Source organism: Hyperolius riggenbachi, chromosome 8 (assembly GCF_040937935.1).
Source record: "Hyperolius riggenbachi isolate aHypRig1 chromosome 8, aHypRig1.pri, whole genome shotgun sequence".
Lineage (NCBI taxonomy): Eukaryota > Metazoa > Chordata > Amphibia > Anura > Hyperoliidae > Hyperolius > Hyperolius riggenbachi.
The window spans coordinates 209,067,462-209,085,067 of record NC_090653.1 but is presented as its reverse complement, the minus strand read 5'-3'; the positions used below and the strand labels follow the sequence as shown (position 1 = coordinate 209,085,067).

At 43.3% G+C, this 17,606-nt stretch overlaps 1 protein-coding gene across 7 annotated transcripts in view; it reads left to right on the top strand.

The window, feature by feature from the left end:
- NEK6 (NIMA related kinase 6) overlaps nucleotides 1-17,606 on the top strand; it is a 345,606-nt gene that overhangs the window by 268,089 nt on the left and 59,911 nt on the right. For all 7 annotated transcript variants that reach the window (XM_068249732.1, XM_068249735.1, XM_068249736.1 and 4 more), the window contains one exon: nucleotides 5,232-5,294. In XM_068249732.1, the coding sequence (XP_068105833.1) occupies nucleotides 5,232-5,294 (63 nt within the window). The remainder of the gene's footprint in view (nucleotides 1-5,231; nucleotides 5,295-17,606) is intronic.

Genomic DNA, 17,606 nt, shown 5'->3' with positions numbered 1-17,606 from the left:
GTTGGAAGCTTTTTATGCCATGCATTATAAATGGACAGCATCCACAACGTAAGCTTCCTTACTTAAAGTTACCCACAATATTGGATCTCAGACATGTTTGTGGGGTTTCTTGTCTCCTATTGCTTGGTGCAATCTGATTCTTAAGAGAGCGTGCCCTCTTAATATCACTTTTGGTGTCTTGGGCATAGAGGTTTTAAGCAAAGGGTCCTGTGGAATGATTGGCCAGTTTTTCCTGATGATACTCTGGATCCGACGCGAGCCTTCGGTATAACCCGCGATAAATGTCGGTGTTGGTTCCTTTTTCCCAATTTTTCTGCTTTGTCCAACTCTTTCCTTACTTCTAAATTCTTCTATTGCTGCATTTATATTGGAATCTTGATATCCTTTCTCCTTGAATTTATTTGCCAGCTGTTCTGCTTGTCTCATATAGTCCTGATCCTTGGTGCAATTCCTTCTAAGCCAACAGAATTGACTACGCAGAATATTTTTCACCCATTTTGGGTGATGACAACTGGCAGCATGTAAATATGAGTTACCAGCTGTCGGTTTGAAGTGGGTTTGCGTGCATATTTGAGACTGGCCATCAACGGATAGTTCCAGGTACAGGAAAACGAATTTCTCTTTGTCTATGACGGATGTAAATTCCAGACCAGTGTCACTTGTGTTGCAGTATTCCATACATTTTCTGAATTTTTCTGTTCCATCCCAAATTAACAACATTTCATCTATATACCGAGCATATAGAATTAAGTTTTCCTTGAAGATGTGATTGGTTCAGATGTACTGGTGCTCCCAGTAGGCCATATAGATGTTAGCAAAGCTGGGAGCGAACCCAGCCCCCATCGATGTACCACAGGTTTGGAGGAAAAATTGATTCATGAAGGTGAAATAATTATGTTTAAGCGCAAATTCCAGGAGGTCCAGGATGAATTGTGCTTGTTTAGGATTGAAAGAGCCCTCTTTGAGCAGAAAAAAAGTTTACAGCTTCCAACCCCTTGTCATGGGGAATGCAAGTGTACAGAGAGCAAACATCCAGAGACGCCCACGAATAGCTGTTTTTCCACTGGTATGGTTCCAAGATCTCTAATACATGCATGGAGTCTCTCGTGTATGCCTCTGTTTGCTGGACAATAACCTGTAGGTAATGATCAATGTAATCTTAAATTGGGGCCAGCAAGCCCTCCATTCCTGCCACGATAGGCCATCCGGGGGGGGGGGATATGATAGAAATATGGCACCAATGGGTTAGTTGGAACAAGGAACTTGTATTCTTCATCTGTCAATAATCCTTGTTGTAAACCCCTGTCCAGAATCCTTAGAAGTTCTTTGGCATATATCTGTGTGGGATCAGCCATAAACCTGAGGTAAGTATTATTATCCCCTAACAGTCTTTCCCCCTCCTTACGGTATTTATCAAAATCTTGTATGACAATACTACCACCTTTATCGGCCTGGCGGATTACTATATTTACCTTTCCTACCTTCACTATGGTTAATTGTGTAAGCCTAGCCGTCAGTACTGTACCACTGTTCGGGTGCCCCTGCCAATAGAAGTATTTTGCAACATACTCCCACTTCCCTAGTGGGAGCTCCGTGTGTCTACTAGCAGCCCGTACGACGTTATCGTCACATAAGACCTGTGCATTAAATGCATACCATTAGCTGCTCATGCGATGGGATCGTCTCATGAACAGCACTCCGCCTTCACCATTATGGTTTTTAACAGTGTCCACCCCCTGGTTGATAGAGATAAAGTAATATTCCTTCTGTACATAAGTAATCTACCCCTTAACATAATCCAAGATTATTGTGGACTTCCACCAGGGGGTGCCTCTCTGCATGTAATAGTGCCACATCTGTCACCATTGGCATCAATTTTTCTAATGCCCGCTGTTGCCCACTGCCCCTGGGGTCAGCCGTCATAAATTTGCATTCCATCGTTCTAAACCTTGATTCAATAGGTCTATTTAAATTTACATATGCAAATGTTTAATGTCACCTTTTTAATCTTTATTTTTATGTTTAGTCTTATTTCGATTTTAATTCTAATTGTCTATTTGTAACGTTTGCGGAATCGTTTTCGTGGTCAGCGCACGAGATGCGCACTGACACAGCGAAAACCTTCCACAAGCGTATAATTGGGTGAACCCAGGCTAGGTGCAATGCACCAGCAGAGGGAAATTCCCACCACCAGATGGTGCTGTGTAGTACAGACGAGTACAATCGCTGCACGGCCACAGATGCCAAATGGGGATTGTACAGATCAAGACAATGCGGGGCTGAACAGCCCATAAAGAGAAAGAGCACAGGGACAGGACGAATGTGTGTTCACCAATCTAGTCGCGACTGTGCGACGGTCAACACACATCAGCAGAAACAAAAGTAGGAACGCGATCGCGAGAAAGGGGATCGCCAGAAGTGACACATGACAGACTAGAACAGAACACAAGAGGAGCAAAGGCACAGCAAATAATACAATGAGAATGATAAAGAAAATAACAAACGCTAACTAAACGCGAACACCGCACTCATTCGCAACAGCGAACGCGTTTGTAACGCGGTCTCCGCGAGTTAAGCACAACAGAGGCAAGCACGCCTAACTAACCACCGACAGACAAATACGAAACAAAGAACGTGAACGCTTGCTTAACGGTTACCTCACCGAGCCTACAGCAAGCGCCCGTATCAGACAAGACAGACAAACGAGGAACTGGAACTAGGCAGAAAGGATCCACTGCTCTTCCGTCAGAGCAAGTGTGATCCAAGCAGGAACACAGATCAGAAAGATCCACAGCCGCTAACGCTAGCGGCTAGTGCGATCTAAACAAGACAGATCAGATGAGGTAGCCGGAAGCAACCGCAGCTCCAGCTTACACTCTAGAAACTAGATCAGAAGGATCCATAGCCACTAACGCTAGAGGCTATTGCGATCCAGGCAAGACAGATCAGAAGGGGCTACCAGTAACTACCGAGCCTACAGCAAGTGCCTGTATCAGACAAGACAGACAAACGAGAAAAAGGAACTAGGCAGAAAGGATCTTCCGCCAGAGCAAGTGTGATCCAAGCAGGAACACAGATCAGATAGATCCACAGCCGCTAACGCTAGCGGCTAGTGCGATCTAAACAAGACAGATTAGATGAGGAAGCAACCGCAGCTCCAGCTTACACTCCAGAAACTACATCAGAAGGCCACTAGCGCTAGAGGCTATTGTGATCCAGGCAACACAGATCAGAAGGGGCTACCAGCAACTACCGCAGTGCCGGTTAGCACCCCAGACAAACAGAACGATTTCCTGTCGACCACCGCTGGGACAGGACAATCGCAACAGACAAACAAACAGATATGCAATCCTAACTGCACTAGGGAAACTGCTTAGTGCAGTCCAAATAATTACTCTAAGATAACTTTAACAAGAAGTAGCATGGCTGACACTCTAGGAGTGTTTACTACAAACCCTGAAGGAATGACCAGCAAAGAATTCTGGGAGCAGAGAGCTCTTATAGTGCCAGTCATCAAAGGAGGTAGGTAGGGGATTTGCATAACGAATGTATGCAAATTCCTCAGCAGCAGAACAGACCAGAAACTTGCAATGGAAAAACAGGTCTCTCTTCCAGAGACTTGCAGCCCACAGACTAGAGGAATGGTCAAACAGCTGTCTGCCAGTGCATCCAGCTGAGCGGATCATCACACTATTAAAGCAAGTGTTTTTATGCAAGTGAGCCCAAAGGCGGCTCCACAAAACCACTAGGGACTTCCCTTAGATACTCCCCATCTCCTCCCACCCCGGGAGAGATAAAACACAGCCGTCCCCAATGTCGCGTCACCTGACGAAGGCGTATTTAACACCGAAGCGCGTCGTGACGTCAGACGGCTTTACCACGACCTGGCTCCTCCCACCGCAACCGACTCTGCGCTAGTAACATCGCTCCTCGCCGCTTTGGCCAAGCGCGGGAGTCAGGAGAGGACTGCCGGCAGGCCTGACAGGCGCACTTATCAACAAATACACTGTGAGTGTAACTTTTAAAGTGTGTCTTTATTAAGTAAAAAATGTTATTGCACCAGAGGTGCACTCCTGTTTCTTTTACTATTTTGCAAAGATCCACTGGCACCACCCAGCATTTGGAGCAGCACCCTTCTATCCATCCCATCCATCAGTGTGCGAAGACAGCGCAGGGCTTAATCTATTGTCGCGCTACTGCTGTAACATGCACTACTGAGTTACTCGTGCTACCCCAAAATGAATGGCTGCTCCAATTGTCCCACTCTGGACCCTGTCAGGTCCAGTGACTTTGTAGGATGAGATCCCCGCACATTGATTGGCCCAATAGGCTGCCTGTCAAGTAACATTACTATTTGGACTATTGGGCCAAAGTGCGGGGATCTCATCCTATAAAGTGAATCAACCCCCAAGTCAGCTAGCTAATTGTACAAGCTGTTAGTCAGTATTTCTCCTGTCTGGCTCTCCGGGAAATTGCTGATGTTGCTGAAACCCAAGAGAAGCTAAAGACGTGTCTGACAGTTCCGCTGCCTGGCGGATCAACTGTATACACATCACATTGGCAACAGGGACGTGAGCCCTACTGCCCCAGTTTGAAACATATTGTATGGCTCTCACGGAATTACATTTTAAAATATGTGCCGTTTATTGCTCTCTCAGCCAAAAAGGTTTCTGACCCCTGCCCTAGATTACCTAGTGCAGGGAGAGCAATCTCTCAGCTTCTCCCTGCACTCATATTACAGATGGCAAGAACATTCATACGCTGATAATTCTGCTGCTAGAAGTTTTGGCATACAGTTTGATTCTTCTTTCTCAAGACAAACATAGTAAGGATAAAATAGAGTGTTTGTTTTTTCCTAAGGAAAAGAAGAGGAGTTTTTTCTAGATGTCTTTATCATATAAGTTTAAAAAGGCCTTATGTAATTATGCTACAACGTTTCATAAACTAACTTGGTTTATTGTAGGTATGGACTTTTTATTGCTAACAAAGGCACTTGATAGTTATAGTACTATATTTCTATTATTGTCTATTATTCGTATATACTTCAGTGTCTTTTTAAATGTAATAGGTTTGCTATGATTCTATTCAAAGAATGGTAATCCATTCAAGACTGCACATTTTGGTTGACTGAAAAGCCTTTCCTCTAATTGTGTAATTTCCTAGGATAGTTTTATTTTTATTCCAGCTCTGTACATTTTCCCTGCTTGCTAACATCGGGTTATCCTTCACAGATATTTGAGATGATGGATGCCAAAGCCAGACAAGATTGTATTAAGGAAATTGATCTCCTAAAGGTAAGACGTTGTTCTGTCATAAGACTCCTAACTATCCATAGACATCCTGTGATGGCTTTTCATCAAGAAACTGAGGGAACATCTCTCTACCTAACCTACATAAGGAAATAAACCTGTATAGAAATCTCTCAGGCTACAAGATAAACCACAGCAACATGGAAGCCCTCCCTTGAAAAATTACGAGAGAATCTATTCTGCAATTAAAGTAGAATTTTCCTTATTCCTAGAGGAATAAAAAGATTAAGTACTTGGGAATGTACATTACAACCACATTCCATGCAGAAAATGTCTCACCCATGTGGAAATAAATGGTAAGTTGATGGGGCTGTGGAAGAAACTACTGATTTTGAGCTGGGTACAAACTTCAGATTACTGTTGCTTGGCAGAGATAGGGACATGAGCTATTGCAACAGACTGAGGCCGACACACTGCTAGCCTGCAGGCTATCAACCTGTTCTGTCACTGTGGAGTGGGCGGAGTGAGAGAGAGGACAATTGCGTTGGGCAAGATGATCCAACATGTTGGATCTCTCTCCAATGTATTGGGGCCGCAGAACATACAATAGATTGTCACCTGAGGCAGTCTGTAGCGGCTGCCTAAACCGAGTTCAATTTAAGGTTTGTATGAACCTTAAGTCAAGTCACAGTAGATAAAATGTCCAACCTCCCTAAGATTAATGTACCTTTTGAACGTCTGCCAGTTAATATACCAATTTTAAAATTAAAGCTGCTCCAGAACTAAATTATAAAATTAATATGATTTTGAAATATAAACCTAACTGGAAAACGATTGGATTGATCCCATGAACTCCAGCTCCACCTTGGGAAGCAGTGAAACAGTTGAAAGATTATATATATATATATATATATATATATATATATATATAATCTCAAAAAATTAGCATATTGTGATAAAGTTCATTATTTTCTGTAATGTACTTATAAACATTAGACTTTTATATATTTTAGATTCAAATACACACAACTGAAGTAGTTCAAGCCTTTTATTGTTTTAATATTGATGATTTTGGCATACAGCTCATGGAAACCCAAATTTCCTATCTCAAACAATTAGCATATTTCATCCGACCAATAAAAGAAAAGTGTTTTTAAAACAAAAAAAGTCAACCTTCAAATAATTATGTTCAGTTATGCGCTCAATACTTGGTCGGGAATCCTTTTGCAGAAATGACTGCTTCAATGCAACGTGGCATGGAGGTAGCAATGTGGCATGGAGGTAATTAGCCTGTGGCACTGCTCAGGTGTTATGGAGGCCCAGGATGCTTCGATAGTGGCCTTAAGCTCATCCAGTGTGTTGGGTCTTGCGTCTCTCAACTTTCTCTTCACAATATCCCACAGATTCTCTATGGGGTTCAGGTCAGGAGAGTTGGCGGGCCAATTGAGCACAGTAATACCATGGTCAGTAAACCATTTACCAGTGCTTTTGGCACTGTGAGCAGGTGCCAGGTCCTGCTGAAAAATGAAATCTTCATCTCCATAAAGCTTTTCAGCAGATGGAAGCATGAAGTGCTCCAAAATCTCCTGATAGCTAGCTGCATTGACCCTGCCCTTGATAAAACACAGTGGACCAACACCAGCAGCTGACATGGCACCCCAGACCATCACTGACTGTGGGTACTTGACACTGGACTTCAGGCATTTTGGCATTTCCCTCTCCCCAGTCTTCCTCCAGACTCTGGCACCTTGATTTCCGAATGACATGTAAAAGTTGCTTTCATCCGAAAAAAGTACTTTGAATCCACTAAGCAACAGTCCAGTCCTGCTTCTCTGTAGCCCAGGTCAGGCGCTTCTGCCGCTGTTTCTGGTTCAAAAGTGGGTTCATGCTTCCATCTGCTGAAAAGCTTTATGGAGATGAAGATTTCATTTTTCAGCAGGACCTGGCACCTGCTCACAGTGCCAAAAACCACTGGTAAATGGTTTACTGACCATGGTATTACTGTGCTCAATTGGCCTGCCAACTCTCCTGACCTGAACCCCATAGAGAATCTGTGGGATATTGTGAAGAGAAAGTTGAGAGATGCAAGACCCAACACTCTGGATGAGCTTAAGGCCGCTATCGAAGCATCCTGGGCCTCCATAACACCTGAACAGTGCCACAGGCTGATTGCCTCCATGCCACGCCGCATTGAAGCAGTCATTTCTGCAAAAGGATTCACGACCAAGTATTGAGTGCATAACTGAACATAATTATTTGAAGGTTGACTTTTTTTGTTTTAAAAACACTTTTCTTTTATTGGTCGGATGAAATATGCTAACTTTTTGAGATAGGAAATTTGGGTTTTCATGAGGTGTATGCCAAAATCATCAATATTAAAACAATAAAAGGCTTGAACTACTTCAGTTGTGTGTATTTGAATCTAAAATATATAAAAGTCTAATGTTTATCAGTACATTACAGAAAATAATGAACTTTATCACAATATGCTAATTTTTTTAGAAGATTATATATATATATATATATATATATATATATATATATATATATATATATATATATGTATGTATGTATGTATGTATGTATGTATGTATGTATGTATGTATGTATATATATATATATATATATATATATATATATATATATATATATATATATATATATATATATATATATATGTGTATATATATATATATATATATGTATATATATATATATATAGTGGCATCTACCAGACAAGTATGGTAGCCATGCAGAGACATCTATGGTTTATTGACCAATATGTCTATAAAGTTTGATACTTACCTTGGGAGAGGGAAGCATCTGGATTCTCTAGACCCCTTCCCCCAATGGGCACAGGCACCGCCTAGATTTTTGGCAGAAAAATTTGACCCCGATTAGGTCTGTGCTACTGAGCATGTGTGAGCCATCACTAGAGGTTGTTGGCGGTTTTCAGAAGGATATAGCCCTGGAATGGCCTGGTGGAGGAGGATAGGGGAAGCCTATGGGTTATACAGGGTATTCACTCTATTGAGGTGAGTACTCATTTGGGGCACTGTTATCTACATGAGTTGGTCACTGGGTCCTAGAACAGCTTTACACAGCTACCTGGAAATAAGACACTATGCTCAGCCATCAGATACATTGCTAACGTTCTCCAGACTGAGTTATTAGAAAGATCTAGAAAATTGTCAAGGTCAAATATCATACATATTTTTATTGTTATTGACCCATTAAGGATCTAAGGCTTGGCCACTGCCGCAAACAATTTCCCATGCACAAGTTTGCAGGCCAAGATGAAGCTAGGGTTGCATTTTGGTGCACAGATCCTCTGAGCCTTAGATTGTAAGTGGCTCTGACAAAAGGAATAATATCAAATAAAAGATTAGTCATACTAATCCCTAAGTCAATTACAAAACCCAATTATATGATAAGATGGAAGAATGAACTAGGAAAGATTTAGCCCTTAGAAAAATGGAACTATATTTGGCATTATGCAAGCAAAAGCTTCCTTTGTATGGTGTAAAACTAGAATCAGCATAAAATATTATACTTCCAGTAGCATACTCCAGATCTTCTTCAAACATTGTTCCCATCCACCCCCAAAGAAAAGAGGGACACTGACTGTTCTCATAGTCTTCCATTGCTTTGATCAGCATCTGCTTTGCTGGTGATCCAGATTCGCAAATATCACAAACCACACATCGCGTTCCGCTCGAAGGAACAGTATGAATGGATTGATGTGAACAGATCCTATTGCTTTATATAGGATTTATTTGCATGTCTGCCAATCAGTTCTGTTCCATGCTGTAAGAGGAAGGTTTTCTGCCAGTGTGAACCCAGTCTAAGGGATGGTTAGTGAGTTGAAAATATTATTATTTATTATTATTTATTGTATTTATAAAGCGCCAACATATTACGCAGCGCTGAATAATGCTGAGTTGATGTCGAAGCTGTCTGCAGCTAGTGTCATTGTCATTTGAAATGGCTTGTAGATTGAACGGTAATGTCAACAGAAAAAAGAAACATAAGAGCTAACCAGAAGGCAATTTAAAAATATTTATAGCAAAAATTACTGATGTGCAAAAAGGTGTAAATTCTCTGTCACATCACATGCATTAATGTGTACCTGAGGAAAATTTTGCTTAATAATTCCTCAATAGTGCTCCGGATATTCCATAGGCTACACGATGCTCTTACACCCCACCATTCACATTCGCATCATTCTACTGGGCATGCTTGGAGCTTACTCACACTTGCCCTGTACGCAAAAGCTTGTACAGGACCACCACCACAGTAAGAAGTGGGTCCTGGGCCTCTACACCAGGGGTGTCAAACTCAATCACGCAAGGGGCCAAAATCTAAAACACAGTCTAAGTCGTGGGTCAAATTTTTTTTATCAGGATTTAACATTTATTGAACAGTCTCAAACTAAGTGGCATAGCTATAGTGACTGTGAGGGCCTGTAGAGTAGTGCAGAGTAGTGACATGGAACAGTTTAATTATAGCTCCCAACTGTCCCTCTATTGAGATCCTAATCCCTTTGTCCCTCTTTCTTCTTCATTTGTCCCTCTTTCAGGACTGATGTACAAATCTATGTAAATATATGTATTTTTATACTGAAAATGTGTTGAATTGACCCTAAATTTTAGTCCCATACTTTAAATTTATGTATTTCTAATTTTCATATGTTAATATGAAGGAAATGAATCAGGATAGAATGAATTATTGAATTATTAAACAACACATGTTTCTTATTAAATCTTTATGGTATGTGTGACTAGGGGTGTGCCGGGAGTGTGTTTATGGGTGTGGCACGGGCATAGCTTAATTGTCCCTCTTTCAAATCTCAAAAAGTTAAGAGGTATGGTTTACTGTTTACCTGCTGCAGCACTGGTTGAGGTCTCCTCTGATCTTCCTGATAGCCACATGCGCTATACTCCTCCTTTGAACCTCTGGCTCCTGAGGCAGGTCACGTGATCTGGAAAAGGAGGTATGCAGCATAGAGCATATGACTTTCGGGAAGAGCAGAAGAGAAACAATGCATTGATGGAGCAGGTAAATATTATCATATCACTGAGGTAAAAGTTTGCTTTAAAAAATGGGAGGCAGAACTTGGGCTTTAACCCCCTTTTAAAATAACGTTATGTCAACTCCTTTATGTATAATATAGGCCCTTACTATGTTCTTATATTGACAGTAAAGTAACTGCAGTGCGTATTCAAAACTAAAACAATGCCGTTATATCGCATTATTGATTAGAATCTAATTTTAAGTTATCTAAGCACACTTAAAGAGGATCTGTAACATCAAAAGATCCCCTGGGGGGTACTCACCTCGGGTGGGGGACGCCTCCGGATCCTAATGAGGCTTCCCACGCCGTCCTCCGTCCCTCAGGGGTCTCGCTGCAGCCCTCCGAGAATAATGACGTCAATAATTACCTTCCTGGCTCCTGCGCAGGCGCTCTGATGGCTGTCGGCTCCGAACTACACGGAAATACCCGATCGCCGTCTAGTCTGCTCTACTGCGCAGGCGCAAGTTTCCGGCGCCTGCGCAGTAGAGCGGACCCGACTGAGATCGGGTATTTCCGTGTAGTTCGGAGCCGAGAGCAGCCACAGCGCCCCCGCTGGAGCCTGCAAAGGTAAATATTGAACTGACAGTCGGCTTTGTCGCCGGCTGTTCGGAGGGCTGCAGCGAGACCCCCGTGGGACAGAGGACGGCGTGGGAAGCCTCATTAGGATCCCGAGGCTTCCCCCACCCGAGGTGAGTACCCCCCAGGGTATGTTTTTGACGTTACAGAGTCTCTTTAAAGGGAACCAGAGGTGAGAGTGATATGGAGGCTGCCTTATCTATTTCCTTTTAAACAATACCAGTTGCCTGGTATCCTGCTGATCTTACTGGTCAGTAGTGTCACCTAAAACAAGCATATAGCAAATCCAGTCAGATTTTTGTCAGAAACATTTGTTCAGGGTCTGTGGCTAAAGGTATTAGAGGCAAAGGATCAGCAGGACAGCCAGGCAATGTGCATTGTTTAAAAGGAAATAAATATAGTAGCCACCATATGTCTCTAACCTCAGGAACCCTTTAAAGCAAACCTGAACTGAAAATGAAGTGTCAAAATAAAGTAGTCCACTCAGAGGCGGGACAAGGTCCTCCAGCACCCAAGGCTGTGACTCCAAAGTGCGCCCCTCCATCCCTCCCACCCCAGCCGTCACACACTGATTGCTATTAGACTAAGAGGTGCCACAGGGCCCACAACCTCCCCAACACCTTAATATCTAGTTATCTGCCTTGCAGTCACTGCTATGTATCCCCTTTTCTTATTTCTTTCTGCTTCAAACACAATTAGGAATGACAGCTGAATGAATTGTGCGCCCCCTCCTACACTGCGCCCTGAGGCTGAAGCCTCTCCAGCCTATGCCTCGGCCCGGCCCTGAGTCCACTCCTCAATCTCTTTCTCCTCTCCTGCGTCCTGTTTGTCCACTGTGATCAATGGAATTATTCGTCCTCCGTTTTGAAAATGGCCATTACCCCATAACAGCTTCCTGGTCGGCACACTTTTAAACTGTCATATCACCCACTTGAGCCATAGGGAAACATGGACCTTACCTTGCTCATCAGTTGTCCTTTCAGTTATAACTGACAGCAACTGATATATAACGGACAGCAACTGATATATTTCAGTTTTGATAAAATCTTGCCAGAAATGAAAGGAATCACTTTAAAGCACCTCTGTCGCAAAAATCTTTAAATTTAAAATACATGTAAACATATACAAATAAGAAGTACGTTTCTTCCAGAGTAAAATGAGCCATAAATTACTTTACTCCTATGTTGCTGTCACTTACAGTAAGTAGTAGAAATATAACATTGACGACAGATTTTGGACTAGCCCATCTTCTCATGGGGGGTTCTCAGGGTTTCCTTTATTTTGAAAAGCACTTAGTGAATGGCAGTTGCTCCGTCCAACTGCCAAATAAGTGTGCAGCGAGCGTGGAGGCTGGCCAGAATCTTTGTATAAATCTTTTTCAGGGAATGTCTTTATAAAGAATAAAGGCCATGCTGAGACTCCCCCATGAAGAGATGGACTAACCCAAAACCTGTCGGTAATGTCAGATTCCTACTAACTACTGTAAGTGACAACAACATAGGACAAAAGTAATGTATGGCTCATTTTAGGCTGGTTTCTCAGTGGGACGTTAAAGTCCCACGTTACAGCAGCCAGTAACGCAGCCTAACTCACAGCACTGTAAAATCAATGTGTTGTTCACAGTGCACACGTTGCGTTACATAGTAACGCAGCACGTTTAAACAAAGTGCTGCATGCTGTACATTATACTGGGCTAAACCACATTAGACTGTTTGCACATGCTCAGTAATGTTGGAGGAGGAGTGTTGGAGGTGGAGGTCTTCCCTCCTCCTTCACAGCCAGCCACATGGCTAATTAATATTCACTGCACTGTGGAGACACTTGGTGGGACTGTAGTGTTGCCTGAATCATGAACGAATCGATCATTTGAGCCAGATCTTTTTTGTGAGTCGAATCATCCGGATCATCACAATAAAAGATTCAGTTCACAGTGGATGTCTGTCTGGAAGAAACAGGAACATACAGAATGTACAGTGCAGGAAAAGTCCTGTCCTGCTAGTCATTTCACCCAGTCTGCTTCCCTAGTAAAATGATTCAAATGATTCGGATCTTTTCAATGATCCGATTCAAATGATCCGAATACTTAAAAAGATCCGGACTTCCTATCACTAACCTGGAGCGGCTGCTTTGAGAGCTGCATAACGCAGCTCAATCTGATGTCCAACTTTAACACCACCATGCGTTGCGATAGGGGCACGTTATGCAACCATAACGCCCCCTAAAACGCAACGTCTTGGTGGGAAAGATTAAGATTAAGATTTTTGCGACAGTTCCTCTTTAAGAAGATGAATGGTGAGCTTCTGAGAGGAACTGACCGCAGGGCAAGTATGTAAAATTCATTTGCAGGTACTTCATGTGTTTATTTTAAATAATTTTACTCAGTTCAGGTTCACTTTAAGTAGAGCACACTAACAGTATAAAGTGCAAAAATTATATAGCTATTTTTGTTTTTAAGTTTTCTCCGTTCTGCATTTCATTATCTTCCATCGTATGGCGTTTTGTCCCTCAGTCACATCTGTTCCTGTGTTTTAACGCTCTCAGTTTTGGATGAAACCAGTGAGCAGTGTGTGTGTTCATCCCTTTGGATCCAGCTGGTTTAAATGCATCTGACAGAACAGGATGGAATTTCCCATATCTCCCTAATATTTTATGGGCAGTAATCTCACAGAAAGATGTTTAGTGGCTTGTGGGCATTGCTTTGCTGAATATATATATTTTTGAAACATTTCACACTTGAAAATTTGCAAGTATGCTCAAAGCCAGGATCCCTGCGGAGAGAAAAAATGCCGTTTAAACACTCAAATCACAGCATCAAACAGCTCCGAATCTGGTGAGTCAGTTTGAGCAGTCACATTGCGTTGTGAATGAGCAGCGAGTGTATCTGTTTTGTTGCCTGTAGGGCATTCCTTTCCAATGTGTACGCATTTATAAATTATGTCTGATACAAACCCTGAGCGTACGGAAGTCAGCTTGCGAGCAGCTCAACAAAACAAAAGTAACAATAATGTAAGTTTTAAGTGTGATCCCAAGAAACCATTTAACACAGTACAAGGTCAGCAGTTTGTGGGAGAGCGGAGCAGGTGGATGGCCCCTTGTTTAATATATAATAGTTCAAGGTCTGACGTGCTGTATATTGGAGAGGGGTGAAAAACAAAACGCTTTGGTGTGTCTGTCAGCATTCCTGCTTTGTGCTTCAAAAAAAGGAAAATCACTTGTCTGAGAGATTAATTGACAGAGTCTCTTCCGCCACCACCTTCTTTGGCTTTGCAAAAAAAATGTTTGGGTTTTTCCATAAAGGCTAGCAAACAAATGTTAACATATAAAATAAGACTTATACTTAAAATTACCATTATCATTTACCAAATTGTAGGAGGCTATTCAATTCTCAGCTGCGAGTTGTCTTTAGAGGAATGCGTTTTTAAAAAATGCTTTTACGTGTCAGAGTGTTATGCTTAAAGTGTACCTGAAGTGTATTTAAAAGTAATAAACTGAACATCAGTGGCGTAGCTAGAGATTATGGGGCCATCAGATGTAGGCACTCTTCAGCAATGCCCACATGCCCCCACCCTATGGATATGAGTTATTTGGGCAATTTACATTCTCATGCAATCTACATTGCATATAGTATATGGACACTCAAACAAAAGTCAGAGTGTGGGGAGAACACAACAAAGTTACTAGTGAATACATCAAGTACCACTTGGGCCCCCTCTGCTCCAGGGCCCCCTATTGCTATGTTGGTCGCAGCAGGGTATTGTTTTTCTATGCCAGGTAGTTAGTGGAATCAAACTGATTCCTTTTGAGATAAAATACGTGGACCTCTCCAACCATCAGTTTTGCTACCTCCAGCTTTCCTGTGCATTTAGATGTCAATTTGGCAGTTCATTGCTACAAACTGCCTCATCACCACTTTTGGACCTCATACATTTCAGCCCCTCCAGACACCTAATAGGTAACCAATACAAAGGAATGGTAGTGCATGGAACACTTGAACACACCACACAGTCACTTGAACAGTGGACCAGTGCAGGCGTTGATGTAGATGCCGAGGACTGGGAAGACTCTTTAACAACAGTGTAGTAAACTTCCCCATGTTTGCGTGAGCACATTACTCAAATCTGCATTTTGTATCAATCCTACCTGATCCCCTCCCGGGTTGCCAAATATAACCCTCTAGTCAGCACTACTTGTTCTAAATGTTCAGACCACGCTCCCTTGTTTCTGCATCTGATTTGGGAGTAGGCTTGCAACGGTATGAAAATTCACACTATGATACCCGTCAAAAAAAATACCACGGTATGACGGTATTACGGTATATGGTATTACGCAATTATTCTCATTACAATTACCCTTATAAAAATGAGAAAAGGTCAAACTTGAACAAACTCTTCTTTATTAAACCCTTAAGGGTTAGGGCCCTCCTGTCATGCTTGAAATATTTACTGTTCTAAGTGTCAAAAAATCAACGATACCAAAAGTAAATCTCAATCCAAAATTGCCAACAGAGCAATTTGATATTTTGTTGGCTGTCATTCTCCCCGTGTCATGACTGCCTATGGCAGAGAGGGCAGATAATAAGGCCATTGGAAAGCACAATAGATTAATATGTCTGCTTCCATGAATCAGGAAGTAGAAACTGTGCAGATTTTAGGATTTGTATCAGCTGTAACAAAGAAAGAGGAGGACGTTTTGAGTTCAGGTCCACTTTAGAAATGCTGGTGGTGTGTTTCACTATACACCTTGAAGAGAACCCGAGGTGGGGATCGTACAAAGAAATCTATACACAGAGGCTGGGTCTGGCTATGGTGCCCAGCCTCTGTTGCTAGTCGAATCCCCGCTAAGTCCCCGCAGCGCTCCGCTCTCCCCCATAAATTACAGCCGCGCTGGCGACACACAGTGTGTCGCAGCGGGCTGTATTTACCTCACTAGTGTCACTCACGGCTCTCCCACGCCTCCTGCAGAGCGACGGTCCCCGCCCACGTCCCTTCCCTCGCCGCTGATTAGAGGGAAGGGATGCAGGCGGGGACCGGCGCTCTGCAGGAGGCAGGGGGAGCGGCGTGAGTGACATTAGTAAGGTAAACAATGCCCGAGAGCGCGGCCGTAATTTATGGGGGAGAGCCGAGCGCAGGGGGCACTTAGGGGGGATTCAACTAGCAACAGAGGCTGGGCACTATAGCCAGACCCAGCCTCTGTGTATAGATTTTTTTCTACGATCCCCACCTCGGGTTCCCTTTAAAGTGTACCAGAGACGAAGCATAGTGAAAATTTTATACATACCTGGGGTTTCCTCCAGCCCCATCATGCGCACGGATCCCTGCCACGCCGCCATCCTCAGCCTTTTCTATCACTGGTACTGAGTCCCGTAACTTCAGCCAGTTGCGGCCAGTCTGAGCATGCGCACTGCGCTCCGGCGGAGAATAATATAGGCAGGCGTAGTACTATTTCTGTCCGCTACTGGCTGAAGTTACGGGACTCAGTACCAGCAATAGAAAAGGCTGAGGATGGCGGCGTGGCAGGGATCTGTGCGCATGATGGGGCTGGAGGAAGCCCCAGGTATGTATAAAAAACTTTCACTATGCTGCGTCTCTCTGGTTTCCTTTAAAGGATACCAGAGATGAAAAATATAATGCAAATGGGGGGAGCGGACATGTATTAAGTGCAGTCCTGGGCTGAGCCGCAGCAGAGGATTTCTTTACAAAGTAGGGGGACAGAGGAGAACAGGGGGGAGAGGTGGGCATGAGGACTCATCATGACACATCACACAGACAACAAACACACACACATACATCACACAGACACGCATCAGGCAGACATACATCCATCAGGCAGACATCACTCAGACATCACACACACATATACATCAGACAGACACACATACATCAGGCAGACATACATCCATCAGGCAGACATCACTCAGACATCACACACACATATACATTAGGCAGACACATCACACACACATGCCATAAATATACACACTGGCCTCATTCAAACACTGCAGCTCTCCCACAGCAGCACTGCTTATCTGCCGTCATAGCTTCAACTCCTCCACGTGCAGTCAGTGTGTCTCAGTCTCCTTCTCCGGGTGGGCAGCAGTGTTCATTTTCATGGGGGAGGAGCGCTGGCCATTCCTTTGAACACTGATCTGTTTCAGTGTTAAGCTCAACTCTGCAGTCGGGGGAGGCAGGGGGCTGCGTGCATCGAGCAGGAGAGAGAACTGGCTATAGCCTTTTCTCATTTAGTGTACTTATTTTGGAAGGAATCACCTGGTGTCTCCCTCTCTGCTCTTGTGGTACAGTCCACAATTAAAAAAAAAAAAAACACAAGCAGATGCCGGGGAAAAAGATCTTTGTGTGCGCTCCAGCCGTGGCCGCGTCATCATAGGACGCTAGTGATGGGAATTCCGGCTCTTCTCATAGAATCGGCTCTTCTGAATCGCATTAAATAGCCGGCTCTTACGGCTCTCAATCGGCTCTTCATTAAATATCACTAGACACCACTCAGAATCGGAATAAAAGCCCCGCCCCTGTCTCCATGACAACTCCAGACTGCTTCTCTGACTGGTGCAATCCCTCCTGCTACTGCTCTGCTCCGCCCCATACACTCCTACAAAGCTGCGAGAGGAGGACTACATCTCCCATCATGCCTCAGCGCCCTTTATTACAGACCAAAGCAGGGCTGTGTGGGGCGGCTGAGGCATCGGCTCT